This window comes from Dromaius novaehollandiae, chromosome 12, assembly GCF_036370855.1.
Source record: "Dromaius novaehollandiae isolate bDroNov1 chromosome 12, bDroNov1.hap1, whole genome shotgun sequence".
Taxonomy (NCBI): Eukaryota; Metazoa; Chordata; class Aves; order Casuariiformes; family Dromaiidae; genus Dromaius; species Dromaius novaehollandiae.
The window spans coordinates 6,865,594-6,893,011 of record NC_088109.1 but is presented as its reverse complement, the minus strand read 5'-3'; the positions used below and the strand labels follow the sequence as shown (position 1 = coordinate 6,893,011).

General features: G+C 42.0%; 1 protein-coding gene across 2 annotated transcripts in view; it reads left to right on the top strand.

Moving 5' to 3' along the window:
• VGLL4 (vestigial like family member 4) overlaps window positions 1-27,418 on the top strand; it is a 57,459-nt gene that overhangs the window by 22,723 nt on the left and 7,318 nt on the right. For both annotated transcript variants that reach the window (XM_064518834.1, XM_026102524.2), the window contains 2 exons: window positions 8,402-8,591; window positions 26,288-26,510. In XM_064518834.1, the coding sequence (XP_064374904.1) occupies window positions 8,402-8,591; window positions 26,288-26,510 (413 nt within the window). The remainder of the gene's footprint in view (window positions 1-8,401; window positions 8,592-26,287; window positions 26,511-27,418) is intronic.

The window sequence follows — 27,418 nt, the reverse complement described above, 5'->3', positions numbered from 1 at the left end:
GTGACCTTGCTGTGACTTGGATTTACTTTTGAAATAGATGGCAAGTTTTCTAGCTTTGACTGTTTCTCCTGAAAGCCAGGCTAGTCTTTGATCAGTTCTGCTTTCCTGTCTTTTCTGTTACCTAGTAAGTCATTTAGCTGGGTGACAGAAGGAAGAACACCTATATCTAGAAACCACCGTCGTTCTGAAAAGCCATATCTTGAACATGTTGACTAACAATGATATTCCATTCACAATTTTTACTGATGGTGTTTTACACTACACTTTTATTAAAATCATATTATCACATTGAAAAAACAGGTCACGTAGTCAAACTTTTAATCTAGCAACTCTTAAAATCTGCTGACCGGAAATGTGAGAGTTTGTTGTATAATAGTTTTGCAAATAAATTATACTGAATCTTAATGACATTTCTTGCTCAAACTTCGCATGGCTGTAGTTTTAATGACATATTCTGGACTTATTTCTCTATTAGGAATTATTGTAGCAATCAACATGATCTTCATTTCCTGCTTGCTCAAGTGTATGTACCCCATAAGCATTCAAACCAGGTTACGATGTGAAAATGAGATGGGGAGTCCTATCTTAAATCACCAAAACTGGTGGAAGTTCACCTCTTTGCTTGGGTCTAGCCCACAGAGACTAGCCTGGACTCCTATTAGAAATTTAAACTACTGAGAGGAGAAAATATTACCTAGCTCTGAAATGGGCCCTTTGAAAGAGTTAAATGACTGAATATCAGTGTTACTCTACATATAAATACACACACATACACACAGGCACAGACACAAACACGCATGCACACAATGTGTGTATATATAATTTTATATATAAAAGTATATATAAAATGTATATAATGAAATTTTTATATATACGTGCACACACATGCTATGCTACTATGCTATATGTCATAGAGATACAACAGTACTTCTCGTAGTACTTAAATGCGGTATGTTTTGCCAAGTAATTAAATGGGGCATACCTCTTATTGCTGACCAGTGAGTACTAATGTCCTGTTCTCTAAGGAAATACAGGAAAGTGAAATTTATTGTTTTCTGCAGAAAATGCACGTGATGCTTCTCCTCGTGTTCTCCTCTCTCTCCCCTAAACCTCTGCCCCGTTTGGAGTGCCCTTGTTGGGTTGTGCTGCTCTGCCCCAAGTGAGAGTAATCTGCAGCCTGCTACATAGGGAGTACAGTGATTAGCCTGAGAGCTTTAACCGTCGCACCTTCGTTAGCTTATCCTGCAAGGTATTACTTGTGGGTTTTCAGCTATGCTCAAGACTGCTTACATTGGGCTGTTAGTTTGTGCTCTTTGACTCTGTTTCCGTTATGTACCACTATATAGGTTATCATGACTTTGACTGGAAGAGGGATTGTACCCATCTGCGCCATGCCGACACGGAAGATTAGCCTGGGCGTAAGGCTGCGTCAGCGTAGGACAGCGTGCTGTTCTGTAGCTGCCTGCGGCCTTGCCTGCCTCCCAGGAGCAGTACTGCTCAGTGGGGCTGCCTGGCCCCAGTGTCGTACCCTGCCAATGCCAGTGGCACTTTCTGCACCTGGGCTTACGGTAGCTCTGCTTAGCGCAGCAGCTTGCCTTTTATGTGAGCCCTCTAAAACATTGAGAAAAGATGTAATGGTAACTTGTGTTAATCTAGTTAGTTTAATAATAATCCTGCTTTCTGAGCCAAAAAAGAATTTTGGTCTTGAGCTGAGGGAAATCCTTCGTTGACATTGAGAGTAACATGTTGCGGAGGTTATTGGCGCTGTTTATTTGAAGACTGGTTGAATTTAGCTTTGATTGCATTTCAATCTTGTCTGCAAGCTAACTGGAATCTCTCTCTCTTTTTTTTTCTTCTTTAGGCTGTAGATTACCTGAATTCATGTACTCTAAGCAGAAAAAAGCTCATAGAGGTGTTGCAAGAGTTAGCTAAATGGGGTGTTATCTTAAAGGGTGATGTTCAAATTTCTCGCGTAGTCTCATGCTCCATGGTTAAACCTATGCCTGAGCCTACTGTTGGGCTGGAAAGCAGCGGAGCCCCACGGTCAGAATTGCTGAGGTGTGAAAATGGAAATTTGCCATAGGAAATGAGCATACTTGAGGATTAGTGTTACGACATTAAGAAGCTCTGCCAGACTGGAGCATTAAAATTGGTCCATCCCGCTTCCTGTATGGCATATCTGCTGCCCTTCTTTCCGTATCATCAGCTTCTTGCCTACTCACCAAGATATGTTCTTGGAGCGTTTTTTTTTTCTTTTTTTTAGCTTAACACCGAAAATGTACTAAAAGGAAATTCCTTTAGTAGCTACCTGGTTAGCAGTGAAGAGTATATCAGCTGGAGTTAGAGCAGTCAGGAGAGACTTTTTACTTGTCTTACATTTATAGAGTAGTTTGTAGGATTGAAACACTTATCCATGAAAGTCGATTTAAGTACCGGGAGAATGGCTGCACTGTTTTGTACAGCTATGGCATTGCAATATGATGAGAGAGAATGTGAGATGATGTAATCAGGTTTTCGCACTACACTCGAATAAGCAACTACAGTTAGGTTTGTGTGGGCAATTTTAGAGATTTTCTGCCTGTCACAATATAGTGTTTTCTATGGACTAGAGCGTTTTCAAGGCCTATCAAGCTGGACTGTGCTGTAGCCTGTGCTTCTCAGCTCAGATTAGCAATGTGTGGCGTTTGGTTCGGTTTGTTTTTTGGGGTTTTTTTTGGAAAGGGTCCTGCAGCAAGCCTGCCTGCAATCTGCAAGTGGTATCCTTGTACCTAAATTCTGGCCCCTTTCTTTAGGCAGTCTTCTGACCCAAAGGGGAGGAAAAAGTGGGTGGAGGTGAGTGAGTGCAGAGGTCACTATTTTATGTTCTTGTTTGCGATGTCAAGCATAATGTGTCCCTCACTGGCAGGCTTGGTCCGGTGGAGGAGCCAGAACAGAATATTCGATTTAAACGCCGTGTTTTGTTTTTGGCCATGGCTTTTCTGGCATACATCTCTGCACAGTGGTAGCCAGAGCTTGGTTCCAGGAGTAAGTGCTTTTCATGCGTTTGTAAACAGATGAAAACAGGATTTTGTCAACTTTTCTGTAAATGTGTATGTGAGTTTTTGGGTCCCTAAATTAGCTTTTTTTTTATTTTGCAAGAAAGTTGGTGAGGTCTAATATCACATATGTATATTAGTGAGTTTGCTACTGAAAGAACTCTATCACCTATAATGAAAAAGTATTTCCAAGGTCTAGTTTCATAGCAGCATTTTATGATTAGGCTGTTTTCATTAGTACTAATTTTCTGTTGTTCCTGTAGTTTGCTGTTGTATTATGTTCTCCAGGTGGGCATAGTTTTATACACCACAGGCAAATAGGGACTACTGCGACTTCCTTTATAGCATTTGGCAGGGTGCTTCCCAGAATGAATTCTTGCTTAAATCTTCTTTCGAAACTACAGTACAGAAATAAAACAGTGATGAGAAATGATCTTTTACATAAAGGATTTTTTTGTTTTATGGGAGTTTATAGAAGTATTCAGCAGTTACATGATTAATATATTTGTGACTGTTTCTTAGGCTATCTTTTAACACTGAACAAAGATTTACTACTGAGGAATCTGAATGGATTCATTCATTTTCTTTGTTCATACAAGTGAAGTAAATCTGTACAAAATTATGTGCTTCTAAGATTGTCTGTGATCTAAATATTTGATGCAGATTAAATTTTGGGGGAATTTCACAATTTCAGGGATATCATTTTTCTTACAATGTATGCCATGCTGTGAAGTTGCCTAAACTAGTCAGTTGACAACACCAACATGTTAATTCTGTGATAGTGTATTGGGTTTTTTATTGTTTTAATAGCTTGTTTTGATAACTTGTTGAATTCGTAAGTTGAAGTACATTCCCTGCTTGGTATGTGGTATTTCAAATCATGCGATTTTTGTCCATGAATTGGAATTTCAATGTCATTTCTCCTGATTTATGTTGGCACAGACTGACTCGTGTGTTTGAGATAGTAGAAGAAAAACATGCAATAGTTCATAAATCCATTCCTTTGCATTTTAATCTCATCATGATTGTTAGGATCTAGGAAGGGAGAATAAAAAGTTTGATTTCATAGTATCCTTTCCACATACGTAGCTTTTGTAAATGTCTTGGCTTTTCAAAAGAAATGTTTCATATGTCATGAGGGCTAAATTTTGATCTCAGGTTAGTAGAGTAAACTGCTCTTGAAAGTCTGTTCACGTGCTGTTGGTTCTGGGGAATGTCTGCACCTAAGAACACGAGGCAACTTCTTTTAGTAAGGAGAGCTTGTCTGCACGGAGATGCTGGGAAAAGTAATTAAAGGTGTAATGCATGATAGTTAAAGTCTGTTTAAACGTTTATGCCTGTGATTTTATTACTAGAGTGGCCTGCAGTCGCAGTCATTTAACCAAAGCCCTTAAAGTTGAGGACCCTGTTGATAGACAACACAACTGATGGTTTTTTTGCAAAGTTAAGAAGTGTGTTAGGAATTTTACTCCTGTGGGCAAGTCTGTCTGTCAGATGCGGAGCTGAGAGCTGGAAGGGAGATGGGCAGTGCCGGAGTTTTATTTCAGTCTGTCTTAAGGCCTGTATCATGTAAATCTTCAGTTGGAAAGATGAAGCCTTTTATTTCTGGGTTGTAATTAATGTTCAGATTTTATGGATTAATGATAGCCAGCAGGGGAGAGGAAATGGGGAGGGGGGATAGGATATGGTAGCCGTGTCTGAGCACAGCCCATACTGAGTTGCTAGGTCAGGGAGAAAGGAAGCTAGCGGCCAAAATCGTGTATTTTTTTTTCCAGTCTTGGTGACTCCTGGAGTTCTCAGACATATTTTAAGACTTCTCTGGTGTCTTGCTGTCAAATCCACACTTGTAAAAACATGACTTTTGCTGTTGTGATGTTTGTATTGTATGGACATTTCAGTAGGGACGCAGATACTGCTGACCGAACTGCAAGAGAAACACAAATAGTGTTAAAGATCCAGTGTTTACAGAGAACTATCTTGGTGGTATATATGTCTGAAAAGAGACTTGCCGTTTTCACAAACATATAGTTTAGTTTGCATGTGATAATTTGAAATGCTTTCAGTTTAGGCTCGTAAGTGGCTGAAGCGAAGAACGTGCTTGCCGACCGCCTGGCCTTCTCTCAGCTGAGCGTATCCCAGTACGTCACATTCTCTCTGGTTAGCTTGTCTGTGCTTTGTCATGTTGCCTAACAGTTTTAATTAAAAATAAAAAGCGCGCGAGAGCGTGCGCACGAGTGGCATGCCTGGTTGTGCGGGGAGCTGTTGGGGAGCAGCCGCTGGTTGAAGCGGAGGGCGCAGCGCGTGTGCTCACTGTGTCTTCACAGTATGACATTTGAAGGCTGGAGTACGGACTTGGGGAATTTTATAAAATACAGTTGTTTTATCAGAGCGTCGCCGTGCCCGTTGTGCGATACGAGTCTGGTTACCATGGAGCGTGGTCAGATGGGGGAGACAAATCGAGACAGTAAGACAGCATTGTGTTTGGTAAGCTCTGCTGTGGTTTCTCTGTCTGGTTTAAATTCAAGTTTGGTAAGCAGGAAAGTAGTGGGAAACAAAGAAGTCCTATTTATTTAAATATAAAGCAATTTTAGCCCTAATCAGCCTTACAGGCCACATGAGAACTTGTGATGCAGCACAAATACAGTAATGCAGATGTGCAGTTTGTCCGCAGCAACGACGCGGGGATGTCTTCCTCGTGATCCTACCCTGTTACTGGACTCTCCTGTTTGGTGTTGCCCTTTGCCTGCCTGGTGCCTGCGAGGTGGGCTGCAGGGGTGCCGAGGACTGGCCGCCCACACCTTCCCGTGCGAAGGTGCTCAGCGCCTTCCCGCCCGTCCTCCCGGGGCTCCTGCCCTCCCCAGGGCAGCTCTGCCCGCCTCCACATTAAGCTGGAGTTTGGTTAATTTGATCAACTTTGACCCTGTGATGCTGCAGGTGAAATCAGCAGAACCGTCCGGTGTTCCCGACGGCCTCGGTGGGCCCTGCGTGACTGCCGTGTCCCTTTGCGATAAGGAACACGCGTTACAAAAATTGGCGAGCTGTTGTTAGGAGCCGTTCCTTGCTTTGCTGAACTTCTTTAGAATGGGCTTCTTTATTTCCAGCATAAGTCAGCAATAGTATCTTTGCCAGACTTTGCACTCAATGTCAATGCCAATTTATAAATGCTGTTGTTACCATACATATAATAACAGCTTTGTTTTTGTTTTTTGTTTTTTCTGAGAAAGAAAAACTCAACAAGGTAATTGCATAACACGAGGCTCATAGCTATTGATTGGGGAAAAGGAGAAGTTTCTAGCTTGCTTGCTAGGCGATGTTTAGAGACTTGGTCTTCTGCAGACACCAGAGTCCGCTTTACGTGGGTGTTTCGACCGGCCGCGTTGTAGTCGGGAATTGCTGCGGAGAGACCCGTGGAGCTGGGGCCTTCGGGGGGCTTGTAACTGTGCGAGGAGGAGGGAGGGCCTGTCGCTGCAGTGCAAGTAGCACTAACCTTCCCTGAGGAGAGTTTTAGCTTTTGACGTTGGTGTTACCTTATTTTTCAAAGGTAGAAACGAGGGAGATTCCTCATTGAGAGAACTTGGTATGTTGTGATTTGCTTCTGAAGTCGAATTAAGTTTGTGTCACAACATGAGCACGAGGTAGGTGGAGGTCTCTGCTGGCAAAACACAAAGGCTGAAAAAATACAGAGTTTTTATGGATATGGCAATTATTTCAAATGACAGGTCTTCATCTTGGTAAAAGTTTCTTGGGACATTACAGTGTTTGGGGGGGGTTACCAGTTAACGACAGCCGGAGGGAGCCTGCACGTCTGTCTCAGGGCATCTGCAGTGGAGCACGGTTTCTGCTACCTGGAGCTGAAATGGAAAGTTCCAGGTTAGACTCGGGGCCAGAGTCTTTAATAGAAATCCTGACTTGTGGTGTATTATAGGTCACTGTATATTTGCTAGTTTATATTATGCTGACTAAATTGGCAAAAGGTTTGTTTTTGCTGGTAAACATTCAGGAGGTTTTCTCCTCACTCGTTCTTTTTCCAACAAAATAGTATTTGTCATGTGTGGAATTAGGGCCACATCCTTAAACCAGCTGCCTCGGTGATGGCGTGCAGCGCGTGGTGGCACACAAAGAGTCCCTTTCTCAGGCTCCTCAGGGCTCTGGATGGAGTTACCTTTATCCTAATTTTAGTTCTGAAAATTACGGCTGTGTAGAAAACAAAATTCTTTGGCAGCGTAGGAAAAATACAAATTTGCAAGTCTAACAAAAGTGGCTGTTTTGGGGACGTTACCAGAAAAGGCAACACTGATAATTTAGCTTGTTTCCAAGCCCCTTATAAAGTTTCAAAAGCAAATTATTAACATCTTCAAATCTCCGTGAAGCCTAAATTGTCTGTAGCTGTAAGGATGTTTCAGTGGAGTCCATAACTGCTGGTGAGGGGCAGCACTGTCCTTTGGGCTATACCAGTAGTTGTTGAAATGAGAAAAGTACCACAGTCAAATTTTAATGCATATTTAGTAACAATATTTGAATGTGTTCATATAGGAGCTAATAGTGTCGTTTCTGAAATTATTTATACATTACTCCTGCATGCCATGAATGGCATCTTCTGCCAAGTGTTAGACTGTATAAAATGTATAATCTGCTCAGTGTGCCACCAGTCTGCCTGGTCGAAAATCATCTTCCTCAGAACAGAACTTTTATGATTGCAGTGCTGAAGAAATGTGTTCTTTTGTTCATTGCTACAAACATAGTGTAAAAGCAGAGAAGAGGACATCTAAGGATAGATTAACACTTGCATCAGCAAGTTCCAATTTTTCCTTGATTTTTACCTTGCGTAGTTATATACCAGACATGCTTGTTTTGGACAGCTTTTTATACAAGGAATAATTTAAGAATTTCGAAGTTTATTCAGTTTTATATCTTTAGTATTTGGCATAAATGTGAACTGTAGTCCTGGAATTTAAAACCACAACCATAAGAAAGGGAGCGAAGCGTATTTCATTGTGAATGGTCATGCTTTGCAGAATGAGGTAAGGAAAGCTCAGTGTTAGAATGGCAGCTTGTCGGAAGGAATGCTTCTGAATTTAAAAAAACTATTAGATATTTTAGCTCAACCTTTTAACTCATTTGGGATGAGCTGACCCCTCTTGCATTACCTCTTTCAACTGTTACTGTATTCCAGCATAAAGCATTGAGATATAGCTTACGATGCCTTATTTAGCTCACAGCCATGTCTTAAATGTACCTGCGCACACCTGGCATAGCATATGTCCTTTTACTCTTTGAATATTTTTTCTGTAAGAATGTTTTTAAAAAGCATGTTGTTTTACCTGTTTTCCCTGCCATCTTCATTCTTGCTTGTCTTCTCCCTGTAGGTGAAGCAGCTCTAAGAGGTGAGCCCAGAATGCAGTCTCTTCCAGTATCCTCTGCTCTAACCAACCATCGAACAGGCCCTCCTCCTATCAGCCCCAGCAAGAGAAAGCTCAGCATGGACCAAGGGGATGATGAGCTAGACTGTGAAAATGAACATGTTTCTAAAATGAGTCGAATATTCAATCCGCATCTGTAAGTGTCTTGTTTTCAATACGCTTGGTTCATAGAAACTAGTGCTATCCTCTACATCTTTGTTTGGGCTAAAAATCATATTGTATGTCAGACTTCAGGCTAGACTTTTCCTTTGTTCTAGTATGTATGGAAGATCTGCACAAAGGCTGACATAATTAGATAGGTGGCTTTTTGCTTTGTTTTGTTTTCATACAACACCAAGTAACAGGAATTAGCCTGACTCAACTATTTATAGCAAAACATTTATACTCGCCTGGCAATTTGTAAAATACTGGGGGTTTTGTTCTTTGTAATCTGCTCCTTTCACATCTCCAGACCCTGAGCACTTTGTACTCTGCTGATGGAGGGTGGGGAAGCAAGAGGAGGAGAAACAGAAGTGCTTTGCATTTTTCTGAGGCCAGGAGATTGTGAGCCAGCTGCTCTGTAGTCTGCCTTGACAACTGGGCAAGCTGCAGTTGTTGCTAAACATTATTTATACTGTTGCGCTCCGGCTCTCGCAGTTGGATGTGGAATTTTCCGTACAGGTAAGGTGTTGATGAGTTAGGTGCATGTGTTGGGTAATCATCAGATGCCGTTCTTGCTGTGTTCTCATTCCTGGGAATGCAGGTCTGGTTGGCATGAAGTGCAGCCTGGAGAATTCCTTTCATTCTTGACTGGAGGAAGTGATTGGAGCGGTTCAGCAGTCCGGGGTAGCTTGATAGCTGTACGCTGTTCCCTGCTGCCTCAGCTCGTACAGCCCTCTGCATTCCTCGCGTTCCACTCTGCTGTGGACTGTTGTGTTCAGTCATAAGATGCGGACAGAGGTATTTATCCTCAAATAAATCACCATAGTGTTAGTCAGAGGCTGGGCCTGTAGTCTGCAGTCTTGGAATTTGTTACAAATCAGGAATTCAGCACTGAAGTAATGCAAAACAATAAAAGCTCACAAGCAGAGAGAGACTTACCTTTTTCTTTCTCCCCCAAATTAACTATTTATAGCCTTTCCTTGGTGTTGAAAATGCTGGTACTGGAAAGAACCTTATGGTATTTTTCTGTGGCAATATGTGACACAACTGAAGAATTTTATGGTATTTTTGAATTAATATGTAACTTTGTGAAAGGTATGATTTTTAAAAATTCATATGCTAGTGATGAAATAAAGTACAGCTGGCAGTTACATACATTATGACCCTTTATACATTGGAGGCCATAAATATAATGAAGACTGAACCAGAAGACCCACATGCAACCAAAGTTCAAAACTAAAAGATACAGACAGTTATTTCATATGACCCTTTAGATATATTTTTAAAGAGCCTGGTCTTTTCCGGTGGTGCCATTTTTACTCAATAGACAGATTCTTTCCATGATTTTGTATATGAAATGTGCATGTTTTCTTCTTATAAGAAGCACTGATTATCTGCTTGGTGTTCATGTGATATGACTTAATCTAGTTCAAATAAACCATGAGGTTCAGATGAATCATAATCTAGCATAGCACACACTAGGCCATATTTTTTCTGCTTTATTTTCAAAGTTTGATCTGGCTGAAAATATTCAGCCTTTTAAATTGAATATTACAAAAACTCAAGCATTTCAGATACATCAGAAAAGTTCACAAATGCCCTCTGCATTTTATTCCATCCCCCCACATTACTTATTCTAATGTTTTTCAGATTTTCCCTCTTTTTATGATTATGAGATTATGGTTTAACAATGGAAGTATATTATTCAAACTTTGTAGAACTGTCCTAAAAGTTTTGCATTGGAGGTGGGAAATGTGTGTTGTAGAAACTTGATTTGTTTGCACTGAAGAAAAGACATTACATCTGAGGGGAGAAATATTCCACGGACCACAATAACGGCAGTCAAACTGCAGTGGCCTGGAGGTTCTAGAAGCATTAGTTTGGCAACATTTAGCTTAGAAAAACAAATGCGGAAGAGAAGCCCTTGTTACAGATGCATTGTAATGTGGAGACTAGATGGCACAATACCTTTGGAGACAGCAAAGATACTTTGCTATTAACATGGCGATAAATTTAAAATTAGTTTCTTTCAGGTCTAGTGGAACAATTAAAAAAAAAAAAGCACACCTTTGGAGTTAAAATGCAAAACATCACGTGTATCACAAAACAGGGCCTTCTTTGATGCACTAATTTTGTGTTATAGCAATGTTTTTGAAGTTGGTAAACCTGTGCTAGATTTTTTTGCAGGCTTTGATCACAATGTCCGAGTATTGGGGATGTCTTTGGGTGGCTAATCCAAGTATGTGCGCGGCTCTGCCCCTCAGAATTGGCATGCGATGATTTAAGCATATTTATGATTTGGATTATAAAGATGAGGTTTTAGTGGCCGTGCATTTTGAGCCTTTCAGGACACAAAGTCCTCTGAAAGCATAGGAGAGAGCTGGTGATACGAGAACTGTCTAGGCATAACTGCCTCGACCAGTATTACAGGCTGCACCTCTGTGCTACAAAGCAGTGCTGAAATCCCGGCTCCTCCTGCTGCAGGCCCTCAGTTACTGTAAACGTACAGAACGGACAGATCTTTTCCCTTTGAACGTCAGTGCTTGGAAGGCAGAAGTCTGTAACCAGGAGCATCTCTTGTTCAGATGTTTGGGTCTGTGGTTGTCTTGGCGGAGTTGTGAATCAATTGTATATTCATCCTCTGAAAACCAGCATATTGTGGGTGAAAGTGTAACTAAATAGGACACTGTGGTTCATTATAAATTAGTAGAACGTTTTATTAGCGATTTGGCGCTAACTCACAGGTAACAAACAGTACACTAGCATCTCAACCACTGGGCATCAGATTGGGAAGGAATCCGTTTAAATGCTTGGGATGTTTGGTTAGAAATTGAAGGTTGCCAGCCTTGCCTTTTGTTTTGGAACTGAATGTTTTGAGATGTTCCCTGCTCAGGTGTAATTCCCTGCCACATTAAAATATCTTCTTTGATTAGGTTCTTTCAGTGTTGTACACAGGTATGTTTATTTTAGCATGGAAAAACACAGCTCCTGAGCTTTGGAGTAGAGTGCATCCAGTGTCCTGGCAATCCCAGTATGTTTTCTAAAGTGTGTGCTGGAATTCCCATGCACAGAGCAAACGTACCAAAGGTTCTGTTTTTCAGAGGAACTAATTCTCTGCTTTATGATAACGAAATGTGCTTTGAGACCGTGCAGATTCAGTTGTAAAAATCTGTATGTGAAACTGCTTTACTTATTTCTGGTGGTGTACTGGACTCTATCGATCCAGCTTCTGTATTTCTGTGATTTTAGGGGTTATACTCATAAACTCTCTGCTTGGGAAAAAGGAACGCCCCCCACTCCCACTGCAATTTAAAACCTTTCTGGCAGTGTTTTGTGCTTCTTACTATGCATTGCAATATAAAATTGCTTTATTTGCCTTTCACACTTTCTTTTGTCTCTCTCAAATGTTTTGCTTAAAATGCACTTGCTAAGTGTATAATCATGCTGAATTGAAGTGTGCTTTGTACCATACTTTATTTTTGATGCGATGTAAAGGAGAAGCTAGTTTATTTCAACTATCATGTTGGAACATGTTTTTGTTTTCATAGGACTTCACTTAAAAATTCACCTTCATCTACAGAAGAGTAATTAGGAACTTGATTTATGTAAGAATTACAAGTGCTTTGTGTATGGCTGCAATGGCCAGAGAGCTATGCCCGTCTTTCTTAACAAATGAAGCTGCTTTATTGTATTTCCAAGGTATACTTAGTATTTCATGGTGACTCCTGTGTAAAATTAACTGTAACTGGGTATTGTGATGTAAGTGTAATGTGAGTGAAGTGTGGTGTACCTTTAAGTAAAGGTCTCAAGCCTGACCTATGTTATGTGGGTTTCTTGTTTGTCAGGCTGGAGGCATTTTCTCATTTTCACAGTTCAGCTGAAAACAAAGGCCTCCTTATCCTTGCAGGGAGCTCTTAGGAGCTGACATCAGCCTTTTCCCAGCAGGCATCATTTCTGCCTTAAGAGTCCTTGCAGGGAACTGAGAAGCCTGATAACAATTTCTTCTCATGGCATTTTGTTTGCCAAGTAGCAAATAAAAGGATTAAATGCCAAGAACACAAACTTTTTTTAAAAAATGACATTAATCTGATTTTGCTTCTCTGATTTTTACTAGGAACTAGTAAGCATGTAACTTTTAACTGCATTTGTACAAGGGGCAGCTGGGCTGGTACTTTATAGGTGCGGTGTAGCTATTTTAAAAAGAGTTTGCATGTTAGCAAATTGTGGGATCAAATCACTATATTTAATGTTAAAGTGAATTGATGTCACTGACGTCTTCCAAAGTATTCAGATTTTGTACTATTAGTAAAATTATATATGAAACTGGCCATGTGAATTTATATTGGAAGGAGACTAATATTTTTGTTAGCTTGTAGGCTGAAGGTTAGCGGTTTTGGTTTGGAGCTGTGTAGAGATACAGTGTTATGAATGGTATATTTTCCTCTCAGTCTCTTGGTCACAATTCCAGTTTAGTTTGGTAGCATTAGGTTTGCAATGGAAATTAATTTCTATATGAAAATCATCTCAGGCCAGAGATGCAGCATTTAAGTACATGTCTGAAGAATAATCATCTCTTGATTTGCGTGGCTAATTTGTTTTTTCTTGTAATAAAAGACAAAGGTCTGTGCATGAATAAAATATTTTAATCTGCATCGTATAAGGTGATGTTTAGTTTTGGACAACCAAGCAAATCCAGACAGCTCAGTTTCAGATTCTAGGTTGTGCCTTCACTTTTGTTATAGTGAAGAATCATAGCAAATCTGGTTCATAAAACTAGGTTAGATTCCTGGAGTTTGGAAGTTGCCTTGTATATCTCAAGTTGCTTACTCTAACTATCCATGGAGTTTGATCACTTTAATGATACTGTAGTAGAAATTACTGTGGCACCATTTCTTTAATCTGTGTTAAACTGTCTTGAAAGCTACCTGGACCTGAAGATGATGGAACCATCTAATAATTCAGTTTGGAAGGGACCTCAGGAGGGCCTCTCGTCCAGCCTCGTGCTCAAAGCCGGCTCAGCTGTGTCCTCCTCAAGCTTGTTGTCTGGTAGTAGCTCAAAGCAAGGAATTTGGAGTAAGATCTGAGGTACTGCATGAACGACACCCCTCATTCCCGAGGAGGACCTTTTCCCCTTCCTCCTCGCTGCTCCCTGAGCCCTGCCGAGAACGTGGGGTACAGGCGTTCCCCAGAAAACCAGGTCCCTGCTCCGGTGGAGGCTGGGCCCCAGCGAGGGCTGGAAAAGATTTAGAACTGGGCTGTGGAGGTAACGTGGGAATTTTCAGAAATGTTCTCTGTGCTCACTACCACTTTTTTTTTTTTAAGTGGTGGTGGCTCCAAACTTCATGTGGTATTAAGAAGTATGTTTACACTGTCATTTTATTGTGACAAATTGGAACTGAAAAGAAATCCAATGTACACACACAACTCAGAGCTCCCAAAATGCGACTCATTTGCTTGCAGGCATCTTCACTAAAAGTTATCTTGGCATGAATGTGCCTTTGAAGTATTTTTGGATTAACCTGGTGGTTTCAAAGGGATCTTGTTGAAGCTGAAATTCTCTATATAGCAGAACTGTTATAATGTGGCTCTTGTTGATGACATTAACACAAAGGATTACATAGCAAGTTTCAAACTGCTTTCCTAAAATATTTCTTTTCTTTTTTCTCCTGTGCATTTCTCAATGATGTTATAAAAAAAAAGGTATATTTTCTTAATGCAAATCAGTCACTACACAGACTTCTCAGATTGCTTCTAACAAATGTAGATTAAATCGAACCTTCAGAGACTGACTTGTAAAGCCTAATGTCTCTGAGTTAATATTTAACAGTGCCTGAATTTTACAGAAGTTGTTATCCGAGTGAGGATTTCAGAAAGTACTCAAGTGCCTTTCAGCTCTGGAGGCTAGTCATGCCCATGTGAAGTGCCTGCTATGGACAGTTTCAGGACTAAAAATTGATTGATAGCATATCAATATTTAGCAAAAAGACCCGATCCATTCAAAATTTGGGTATATGTTTAAGTACTTAACCAGGCAGTGTTAGTTCAGGTCTCTTCCTTTGCAAATGGCAGTATTCTGCTAGCTACCTCCAGATTGGTACTTGTGCGCAAAGTGTCCCACTTTCATTTTCCCTCTTTGTAGAGGAGCATAAAACTTCTGTGGACATCTGTATGTGAAGTCTCCCAGCAACCCTGAGAGGTAAAGAAGCTGTGTCATCCTTGTCCAGAGGCGCCGGCGCACACGCGGGGCCTGATCCCTTTGCCGGGGGTAACGAGGAAGCCTGTGGCACGCAGGAGTAGGATATGAATCCCTCGAGCTCTAGTGCTGCCTGTTACTCAAGGGCCCATTCTTCATTTTCGTAAGGGGGAAACTTCACCTTGCATGAGTTACCGTGTATCTGCACTGGGGCGAAATTCAACAGCAATCCAAGGGGCCAGTACCTAAGCAAGAGGCAAGAAAAGAACCAGTCTACATTTAAAAACGTATGCTAGATGTATATCCTAAACATATGGAAACAAAGGTTTAATCTCACTTCTTTTTATTTAACCGTTTTCCCAGATGTTTCCTGCAGTTTGACAGATGTACCATTTACTAGAGTTGCACTCTTGAGAATTACAGTGTTATGGACACGGTTGCTATAGACAATGACTCTGTAAGGGTAAGATTTGGAATAAAATGTTACATTAATTTCTACTTGAATACTACATATTTTTTCCCCAGACTGAAAACGCTGGACTGGACCGTCTGCTTTCATTTTCTCTCGTGCTGTAATGTGCTGCACAAACATGCGAACTGCCTTTAACTCATTCCTGCAGAGCTGCCGAGTGCTGACTCCTACTAAATGGCATTACGGCTCAGTGCTGAAAGGGGAAAAGTATTGCTCTGGCGGTTTCTGACCATGCAGGAGCCGTCTTCACCATTCAGATAGGCACTTCAATCAGCAGCCAGGGTTTTTGGTGCCCCCCCCCGTCTTTCGGTACCTAGTCTGAAACAGAGGAAGAAGAAAAGAGGGGGCGCGCGGGGGCAGACGGTAGCGTCCCGCATTACAGCACTGCTAGTGCGCTGTTAGCGGTTCCCCAGAAGCGGTTTTGGGGAGGGAGCCGATTGCCTTAACGCCTGACCCAGCCGCCTTTTAGCAACCCCCGGAGCGGAGCGCGGGTGCAGTGCGGTGCGGTGCGGTGCGGTGCGGTGCAGCGCGGCGGGCGCCGCCGGGGACTCTTAGCGCGACGAGGCGGCCGGCGCCTGCTCTGCGCCGCAGCCGCTCGCCAAGTTTGTGAGGCCCCGGGCTGGCTCGTGGGAGGACGCGGGCGGCCTTCGCGCTCCCTGGCAATGATTGCGGTGAGGTTAGTACCGGCCTCGCATTTCGCTCCCCGCGCCCGCCTGCGCCGGAGCCCATGGCAGCGCCGTGCGCGCAGCTGCGGGCCGCTGGGGTGCGGAGGCAGCGGGTGCGGGCGGGGAGCACCCTGCTCCGTGCGCTGCGCTGGGCTGCGCTGCGCTGCGCCCGGCTCGCCCCACGGCCGCGGGCCGCTGTGCGCTTACCCTTCAGCCCAAGAGCAAATTGCAAGGGAAATAAAAGGGCTTCGCCGCAATTGCAGTCTCAAGGGTTTGACCTCAGCTATGTGAACGCTTCCCCCAGTGGAAAATTTTGCAGGAATCGTCTGTGCTTTGAAGTCGCCTTGATGGAGAAGAAATTAGCTAGCCGTGTCCCTGTTACGGGATTGAAACCGAGTAGTCCTGTACGTTTCTTACGTAACCCCTGTAGCGCCGTAAACGAGCTCCGCAGCTCAGAAGCTCTCCAAGATTCCTCATTCACAATGTAAATATTGTTCCTAAAATACGGTGGCATGTGAACATAGAAAGCAGACTGCATTTGTTTGCTTGTTATACCTGCAGGCCTGGGTATGCATGGGAACTGGCGTTCACGCATTTCATTGCACTGGCTTGAGTGCAAAATACCTGATTAGAAAAAAAGGGGTCGGGATGAATTTTGTAAGCCAAGAAAAAAAAATTCCAGAACATCTGGGGAGAAGTCTGAGAACACCCTAATTACTGCTCTGGGTAGTCTTTAATGCGGCACAGATGTACAGTTACTGTAAATAATGGAGGAGTCAAATATTACAGTCAGCTTAAGGCTGATTCATATGTTCCTGTCAAAGTCCTGCCCTTGCTGTCATTGTCTGTAGGAATTGTTTGTACGTACTGTGTGTGTGTGCGTGTATACACACATGTATTTGGTGTATGTGTATCTCTCTCCATGTGTGCGTGTGCATATATGTGTGTCTGTGTGTGTGTATTTGAGCTGTATAGGCATGACTTGTTTTTTGCTGTCTGGATGAGAAGAAATGATGCTTCCTAAATCATATTGTCACACATTTCTAATCAGCAATTTTGAATATTCATAAATCAGCCTTTTAAAAAGGGAGGAAACAAAAACCGCAAACATTTTTGCTTGTGATTTTCTTTTCTAATAAAGTCTCCCTTAAACCAGAAGTTTCTGTAAGATGATATTCATTGTAGAGTTTGGCCAGCTTTAGCTTGGGTGCCTTACCTACAGAATAACGCTATTAACTGCTCCCACTGAGCTTGGTTTGGTGATCAGCTTTTTAAAGTAATTATTTTACCGTATCAGTATGAATAGTTGTGCAAAATATAATGAAGCTGTTACTGTATTTATAGTGCTTCTAGAGATTTCAGTAATGCAAGTTTTATTAGCAATTGCAAACAGTTTCAATAAAGTTTTAGAGAAAAGTTTACTTCTTTTATAAAACAGCCCATGAAAAACCTCGTTTCTTAGAACCAGTTGATTTAAAACACAGTTTTTAGTCTAAAGCCTGTTGAGTATTCTTGAAATTTCTAAAAGGTGAATGAATGTACTCTCTTAGCTTTCTTTGCTTCACATCAGCTACTGTTACATTGTACATCTGATACAGACTATAACTTCTAAGTATTAATGATCCAGGCCCTTTTCACTCTTTCTCATAAGAACTGTTTAAATTGTAGGTGGAAAAGGAATGTGTAATCCTACCTCCTGTCGCTTTCACGCCGTTAATGCCAGCGCCATGACCTTCTTCTCTGAGACTGGCTTGTGGCGTTAAAGATCTTACTTCCCGCTCTCCTGTTGTTGGTATCTTATACTTCCCACATCATCTATTTGAAGAAAATGTTAAATCTTTTCTTCCACTCCAAGAGCCTCGCTGATGCACTTTTATGTGATTGAACTAAATAAAATCCCATAGACTTTTGAGAATTTGAGGCTCACAGATTGGCTGAAGCTTATTCCCACATACTAAAATAGTTGTGTGACGAGTGTAAGTCATGAATGAAAGTATTTTTTCAAATCAAAAAGTAGAAAATATTGTAAGGGACAACCCAGAACATACTGTATGAGAATGTAACTGCCATTTCTTATTTTCCCTAACAGTTCTGCACAGTTTCACCACAGCGTTTCAACACCACCAAGTTTTCCCAGAGCCTGCAGAGCAGCCTGATGTACCCTGGCAATATTGAGCACACATGTATGTGGCTAATCTTGTTGCATTAGGACATGACCCACTGCTGTGTGTATTTTATATATATATGCAAGCTTTCTCCTTACCTTGGCCTACAGTTTTCTCTGTGTGATCATAAATAGTTTTTACAGTATTTTCCAGTGACTCAGTATAAAAGGTTTGTTGCGTGAGCCAAGTTTGACTTCAAAAGGACATGGTTGAATTATAAAAGCTACACATGACCCAGCACATGAATTGGTAGAATGCAAGAGGAAATGCCTGCTAGAGGTGTTTGGGTGGGCATTGCAGTTTGGGTACAAATTAATCATTTTACAGCTGTCTCTGACTTTTGCCAGGAACCCCCCTGACCTTCTCGCTGTTTTCCTGGAGGTCTCTTCACTCTTTGCTTATACTGTCAGGTTCTCCTTCCTGCTGATAGAAATTTGAAAAAAAAAAGTTTGGAGCGTTTTTCCAGCGTGTTGTGCACGCTGCTGGAGCTACTGCCATTCTTTGAATAGAGAGGTGAAGGAGTGGGTACCGCGAGGTGGCTGACGCGGATAAATCGTAAAGGTTTGCTTACTTCTCCTTTCTACTTTCCAGGCAGTGTGCTGTGCCTATGACAGGCTGTTTGGCGTTCGTTTAGCACAGGGAAGCTGGTGATGTCATGTTGCAGGTTGGAGAAGCAGAAAGTTTTTCTCTTCTCGCTAACAAGATTGGCAGGAGGCTGAATATCTGTTGTCCTTGATCCTTGAAAGTCCCAGTCAGAGCAGAGTCATAGTCAGCTGGTAGTTTCCGCCTAGATATAGTCTAACAAAACTTTGACGAGATGAAACGGTAAAACGGTTTTATGCTTACCTTCTTGAAATTATAGCCATAACGATGCACATTAGGATTTATTTTTTAATTATTATTTCCATGTCCTGTTATACCTATTGCAGTAAGATAAGTGTTGTAATTTCTGGCTTGTGTGTATATGCACCTATTCTAGCAGCGAAATACTTTTTCATTTAGTAAGTCCCCAAGTTTTACCTATGCATGGAACGAATGCTAAACGTTATAAAGCATTATGAAGCACCCAGTGCTACTTCTTAAAACAATTTTATGAGTGCGAGAATATTTCTTGCAACAAAAAAAGACCAAACAAAAACCAAACATTTTTTGCAAGAAAAATAATAGAGTAGAATCTGAGATTGTATTAACTGATTTTACTGTACCTTAGATCTAGATTTCAGTTTTGTGGGTTTGGCTTTTGGCTAAGATGTTACATGAAGTGGTTGGTTTCCTTGCGTTCTTTCATACTTGTGAATATTAAGCCATCAGGAAAGGCAGGCTTTTCCCTGTCTCTGGATACTTTTGCTTGAGGCAGGCAGGCAGGCAGTAGACATTTCTTTATGGCATTTTACAGCTTATTATTAATTTCTTATTTCTGCTGTGAAATTTATTGTCCTGGTTGATTACGTTTGCAAGTAACTACGCAATCCAGGGTTTTAACTCTGAAAACCTTGCTTAGTGAGAACAAATTTAGAAAGCCTGACTTATGTTTATAGATAAGATTATCCTATTTCTTGTATGTTTTTACTGGTTTTATTTTAAGTCAACTTCTCATCTTAAATGGCTTTCCATTGGCTGTAGCACTAAAGTGGGAAAATTGTGAATCGAAATGTTTTGAGGGCCGGAGCTGTGGAATTCCGATGACAGAGGAGCGCGGAGGGCTGGCAGAGAGGGGCGGGGATGGGGCAGGCCTTCTTCTGGCCCTTACGCACCTCGCGTCAGTGCGATGCTTACGTCTCCAAACTGAACCTGATGCTCCAGTTGAAGCGCCCAAAAGAACGAAAGCCCTTTGCTAGGGAGAGGGAAGCGGCTGCAGAAGCTGCCTGGCGGTGCTTAAAACCCGGAGGGCCTTTGCTGTGGCAGAAAATGGCAACTCAGCCACCTGCCTCTCCCCTGTTAAACCCGCTTGGACGGGAGAGGAGAGGAGGGCTTGGCCTCCAGGGACCGGGCCAAATTGCTGCGGCGCAGGCGGCTGGCTCGCGCCCGGCGCGGGGAGGAGCACGTGCGTCCCCGGGAGCCGGCAGGCCGGGAGGTGCAGCTGCTCTAGCGCTGCTTCGCCAGGGGCCGAGCAGGACGCGAGTCGTCCGTTCTGTCTGTGCGTTGGTCAGAGCAGGGGTTTTAGTTTGGACCAGAAGATTTCCTCCAGGGAAGAATATACTACACAAATAATGTTTAAACAAGAGTGGTGGCCAAACAGGGAGGCAGGCTTTATCTTTGTCAGGAAACCGTATCCGAAGTCGGGATTCTGCGGAGGAAGTGATTCTCGCAAAAACAATAATCTTCTGCAAGTTGCCTACTTTGAGGCTTTTTAAGATGGAGTACAAAGCCAGAAAAGGAGAAGGCTACTCAAAGTAACAGGCAAGCATACAGGTATCTGGAGTGGGACGGTCAGTCCCAGCGTCAGAAAGGGTCGTGTATTTAGGTGGTAGCCATTCGAAGGGGACCTGCTCTGAAGAGTGTATTGGACTGTTTTTAATTTTTTTTTTTGATGTTGCAAATACTTCAGATAATCAGATGATGCTCAAAGAGCAAACTGCTGACATTTTGGGGTTTTGTTTGATTTTAGTTAGTTTTAGATTGCTTAAAATTTTTGAGTAAGGAACTCTTAGGAATTTTTCTCTGGATCTTTATTGGAATAGTTTGAAATGGCACCTTAAATTCATGTTTTCTCACCTCACAATAACAGCGTTAATATATGTAAATAGAGACTTTTGCAGGAAAGGATCTCCATCATGCTGAGAATACATTTTATATCAGTTGATTATAAATTCTCTGGTTGTCCTTAACAAAAGCAGCAATCCTCTTTCAGACCCCAGAGTTTGTGAGTAAGTGCAGTAGAAAATGACAAAAAATGAGTATTATAAAGATTGCTGATAATATTAAAGTCGTATTTGAATTAAGTCACACAAATGAAACAGTTTGCTTTCAGCAATATTATACACTGTATTTGTACGAAGAAAAACATCATAGAGGCTAATTAAAAAGCACTGTAAGTGCATGCTTGTTCTTCCTGCAAGTGAAACATGCTCCTACAGTACAACCATTTCAAGTGAGACCGCTCGTTCTGCCAAAGGGAGTGTGAAACATTTGTGATTTCTTCACTCGGAGGTACAGTAAGACTTTTGGCATCTGCTCCGTAAGAATCCGCAGGCTGGAAGTGAGCGCAGGCAGCCCGCTCCCCTTCCGAGGGCCTCTTTTTTTCCTTTTCCTTAAACAGTTGGCAGAGTCAGTCTGTTCCTGTAGGATGGCTGTGAATTACCACAACTTTGTGCCAGTGAACAGAACAGCCGCATTGAAAGATTGTACCAAAAAAAAAAGTTAAGAGCAATTCATTTTATCTGCCTTTTGACGAGCTTCCTGCAGAGGACGGGGACGTTGCTTTCAATTAGCAAACGTTATGTAGAAGCGAACTGAAGGAGACTTGCAGCTAGCAGTCAGGATGTGTGTGGTTTTGGTATGACATCCATCTGAGCACATGATGCTTGGTAAGTGCTGGGGCCTCGGTTATGATTCATTGGGGAGAAACACGGAAAACAATGTCTGTTTTTCAAGTGCTGGAGGAATGAGTTTAAGGCTGGAGTCATGTATAATTTTGCTAAAATAAACCCGTAAGTAACTTGAATCTCTCTGCTAAAAGGGAAGTAAGGGTGATGTGCGTGGCTGATGTAAAGCTGTCCCACCGCCTGAGCTTTCCCCAGGTTCTCCCTGATGCTAGCGGGGAGTTGTTTTTCAGCCAGTAGCGATACACTGGCATGTTCCTCACTGAAGATGGAGTCCAGAATAAGCTGTGGTGATTTTTAAAGCAAAGTGGAATTGGGGGATGGTAAAGCATAGACTGTTTGGACAGCTGCATTTATTTGTAGCATGTATTTTGAAATTATTTTTCAAATGTGGTCAGAAATGCTCCTTTGTAATTTTGTGGCCTTCTGTTGGAACTGAGAGATGCATCGCTGCACCAGCTCAGTGCACCTGGGATTTTTAAGCTACTTGACTTCAGTGAAATATATGTAACACATGCGATTTTGATTGCCCCTTCAGGCAAAGCGCCTAACACCAAAACAAGAATGTATCTGTTTTCCAAAACAGAAGTTTAATAGCTGCAGTTAGAAAACAAAATAATACAAAATAATACAAAATACCTATGTTTTCAGATGACTTTTCTCAGTAATAAGAAAAAAAAATTGTAGCAAAACTTTCAGTTGCATAGAGAAATTTCTAATAGAAAATTATTTTTAAAGGTACATCTTAAATTATTTTAATAATTTGAAATGAGTGAATACTCTATAAAAATAAGTTAATGTACACTTGTTTTACAAGGGCAGTCAGATGTCTGTCGGATTTGCTATTTATATTTCAATAGGAGTGACACAGAAGCGCTCTTATATTTTCACAAGGGCAGAGCTATCACATTACTATTCTACATGGTACTGTAAAATTCTGAGCTGGGCTCAGAAAAAATAATATCTGATGACAAAGTAGAAGCTCCAGGGATTTTCAGGTTTTGTCAAGGCTCTGTAGAGTCCAAGGCAGGCGACCTGAGGAGGGGATTTTTGAAGGCGATGGTATCCGCTGTGCCCTGTCTGGCAGCGGAGTGGCTCTAAACCAGGCAGAGGGAATGAGCTCCCACGGCAAGGGGTAGCGAGTGGTTTGCTGGGGCTACGGAGAGGACTCACTGGTTGTAGGTATCTTTAGGGAAGGGCTGCTGTACTTCCCAGTTTCAGACTGATCCCATTCCCCTTTGCTTGGTCCCTTATTCCAAAAATCATAGTAGAAAGTTAATTCTTCTTGATAAAGTAAAAGCTACCAATTCACCAATATTTGGAGCTGTGACTATCTACTTATTTGCTGCTCCTCACCTTTAATTATAAATGCTATTGTGTAAAGAGGTAAATTTAATTTGCATGGGAATTTCAGTAGGTTTTTTCATCAGTGGTACTTGATACACGTGATAGTTCTGGGTTTGTTTTTTTTAACATAAATGCAGCACTTAGAAGTTGAGATTCCAGCTCTAAGGAAGAAAATGATGAATCTAGATTTTTTTTGGTTTCATTTTACAATTATTTTTTGGTGGAGAAAACAAAGTTCTTCCCTTGAAAACTAACCTGTGCTTATTAAAAGGAAAAATAATTATTATGAACAGGGATTTTGTTTTTTCTTCAAGGTAATGAAAAATGGGAATCTACAGTAGCTGGAGTTGGTTTTGCAGCTTCCAAATTGTTATTTAAATTGCACTAGAGCAGATAATATTTAGTTGAAATGTAAGCATTTGGCTTGCAGCCACCAAAGATAGTGCACTGCAGCAAGAAGGATGAGTCATCTCTGTCCTGTACTGCCTTTATTGCTTGAATAATGATTTTAGCAATGTTCTTTCATGTGTTATTTACCAGGCTATCTAATGGCTGTTGCCCAGGTACAAAAGCAATCCGTAAAGGTGTACTATGGATGAAGCTCCGTATTTGCTTTTTAAAGGGTGGTGAAGGATTACAGTTTGTTGTGTGTTCAGCAGCTGTTTTCAGGACTGTAATTTAAGATCAGGCTACTGTACTTTAAATATAGACTCTGTTGTGCTTCCATTGAGGCCCACGCTGCCTCGCTTGTTAGCTCAGAGCAATGCAATTCTAAACTTTTTTCTTCTGAATGCTGATACTGCAAAGCAGTCTTGTGAATTGAAATGGTACCAAAGCTGGCAAAAGATCTAACTTGAACACAGTGAGCCTGTATTTCCTGGCGGTTCGTGTGCTGCTGCGTTATGCCTAAATCTGGCTCGCACAGAAGGATTCAAGAAACGCATGATTTTTAGAGAGCATCTTGAGCAGCAGCTGTGAAACCGGAAGATGTTAGGTTTTATGGTCAATTCTGCTAATCTGCAACAACTAATTTGTGCTTAGTTAAAAGGGATAGCCGGTAGTGGGGGGAGAGGGAGGGGGCGGCTCTGCAGGGTTATAAATTATACGGTTATTCTGTTGGCTGTTCCCTCCTGGGCCCGTCAGGAGAATTTGGCATAGACAATAAGCTGTCTGTGTCTTGAGGTCCTCAAGAGTCACTGTATGCCCGGTGTCGCGTTAACCCTCACCTGTATCACGGCGAACGGGTTTTGATTCAGGCAGCAACAGCAGATTTCTACATCACATAACCAGGAGCCTCCTGCGCAGACTGAAGAATAGCACTGGGGTCTGGCCGGTGCTCAGCAGGGATCCCGTTCTGGAGTCCCGTAAGGGCCCCATCCCGAGAAACATTGTGGCTTTTCTAGCTATGAGAGGGGCAACAAGGATAAGGAAGGTACGGCAACGGGTTTCATTGAGGAAAGCTAAGTGGGAGCAGCTTGGGAAAAAAGCTTGTTGAGCAGAGAGATGAGATGAGAAGTGGCACGGAGAAGGTAAGGAGGGAACGATGCCTTTCTCTCTCCTAATACAAGAACTGGGGCAGTAGCAGACCAAATCATTAGATTTTTGATTAAACAGAAACAAAGAAAAAGAAACGCTGACAAAAGGTACTTCATTCACAAAGTACGTAGTTCAGACTGCGGAAGCCAGTGCCACGGGATGCTGTGGAGGCTAAAAGTTTCTGGGGTCTCGAGAGGCCCTTGAACAAGTTTGGGGAGCGCGGAGAGCCCCTGGCTGCCGGGGCAGCAGGAGGGAAGCACCGCTGCGCGTGCGGCCTGCCGGGCCCCGGGGCTGGAGGCGGCTGCGAGCCCCCGAGGCGCCGCGGGACCTGCCGGGCTTCAGGGACGCCCGGGGGGACAGCACGGGCGAGAACCTAGCGCTGTCAGGTTTTCAGACTAGACAGAATACCACTTCAAGGCAGGGTAACCCGCCTGTCTGTTTTTTACCAGCATAAGCTACAAGTAACCATTAGATTAAATCTAAATAATTATTCTATTTGTATAAGCCGGTGAGGTTTTTTTCCTGTAGCATTTTTGTAAGTAGGCTTTGGGGTTCCTCATTTCCCTGGTGGCAGGGCTTTTCCTTCAGCTCTCGGCATTTTTGGAGTGACTTTCTCAGACACTGAAGTGGGCAGCGGCTTCCCAGAATGGCAGCTTGGTCCAATATGGAGCAGTATCTGACATCTTAATTTCTGTTATTACTTACAGAAAACGTTTTTCTCTTCCTTTTCTGTCTCTGCCTTACATTAATCAGAGCATTTTTGAAGGCCGTTCCTGTATATTAATTTGCCGTGATGTGTTAAAAGAGAATAATGGGGGGGGGAGTTGTAAACAGGTTTTTTGTAACAGTTTTTTGCTGCTGTTGCTTGAAGAGTCCCCTGAAGAGAGAATATGCTTTTTGTGGAAGCAGCTTGCTCCTCTAGTTCTTTCTAATATCAGCGGTGGACTGAGTTTGAGGTATCATACTGAGGTGCTAGGTATTGTGGCTTGATACATCTTAACTCTTAAAATACTGGTATGTTCCAGACTGCTAATCAAATTCCTGCTTACTTTATGAACTACTGCCTTTCCCAATATGAATGAATTACATTTCCTTTGATTCACTGGTTTCCCTTTAATCAAGGTTATGTTGGTGTTTAGAAACTGAAATACCTCATATATGAAATCAGTATTATTTTAATTGCAGTGAATGGTAGGCTAATGATGTGAGTGCATCTATTGAGATTTACAGTTCAGCAGTAATTTGAAATTACTCTTTTAAAAAATAGTTGTAATTAAATGATTCTGAGAGAAGTGCAGTATAGTCTGCTTTATCCTTCTTTTTGTACTTTGAAAAGGTTGTTTTGTGTCCTCACTTGCTGAATTTTGCTGGTATCAGCCCATGTCTTTCCATTAAAACAAACTTTTCTTGGGCTTCAGCAATGCTTATAGGATATTGTGGTGTTAGGAGACAGAGCTGGATAAACAGTACTTTAAATGAGGACGTTTCTGATCTTAACAAAGCAAGACTGGTTGCTTCTGTTACTTAGATAAGTATCTGAAGAAATTCTAGGCTGAATAAAAATTTTGATTGCCGCCACTTGCAAGGGTAAATTGCTCATTTATCTTTGCAGGGAGATGGTTGGATAAACCAGGGGGATTTTATACCCCTCCCCACAAACCAAGCAAAATGCATCGCATCATGTTTTTTAAAGGGATTTGATGTTGCACATGTTATTACGGCTTGCAAAGACAGTAAGTTATGTGACTTTTTTCTCTCTTTCATGTATTAGAAACAAGACTGCCAATGGAGATTATCGGAAGGAGCACAGAGAGAGGAGTCGCAGCCCAATAGAGAGAGCTGCTGCCCCAACAATGAGCCTTCACGCCAACCACATGTATGCCTCAATCCCAAGCTTGACCATGGATCAACCTCTAGCACTGACCAAAAACAGCATGGATGCAACCCGGACGGTTGGCATCACACCTACACTGACTTCTGTGGAACGGCAGCAGGTACTGGCTTTTAGATTGACAAGAAGCTCTGGGTGGTTGTACTGGCTTCTAGATTGACAAGAAGCTCTGGGTGGTTGTAGGAATCCTTGCTGCAGACACAGTGAGCACTTTCCAGATGTAAGCAGAACGTATTGTGAGCTAAAACAGGGACGCAATACCATTCTGCAGGCAAAATGTATTTTAAAAGTGCACAGTGAATGTCACTGCTCAGTATGTTCAATGTGTATAAATTGCTGGTGTTTAAATGTACCTGCCATAGATTTCTTAGCTTTCCTGCTTTTTCTGATGCTTTGTTAAGCTTGTTAACGCATGTGTTTGAATGGGGAAGGCAAAGTCTGAGTTGCTGTGTGGTCGAGTGAGGCTCTAGTACCTATTAGGCAATAACTGATGCAGTTCATAGGTAAAGAGGGTGTTTAGGCACAGCATGCACTCTCTTTGGCAATGATTGAGTGCTTTCCTCCCCTCTGTCCCAGCTCTCTCCTGCTGGGACTAGTGAAGAAGAGGCGCAAGATAAAAAGGAGCCCTGGAGAAGGTGTACAGGAGAATTCTGCACTGAATTTTCTAAGTGAAAGAAGGTGGAATGATCTTAGTTTTTTTAGATAGCCAAAAGGAGACGTCAAAGTTCATATAAACTGACAGAAGTCTATAAGCCATTTTAGTTGGTATGCAGAGTTGTGCATGGAACTGAAAGCAGAACCTGTTGTTTAGAGCAATATTGTATCACTGTTTGATAATGATTTTTTGCTAAAGAAAAGTAATGATATTTGATAAACTTCTACTTTCTCTAAAATGGTTTTGTTTTCTATATGCCGGGATAGGGCGATGTTCGGTTTTTTTGCTTGCCTTCTTGTATGTTGTTCTTCTTGGGAACTGCTGAGGATAAGCTATCGCTATGGAGGTTATACGAT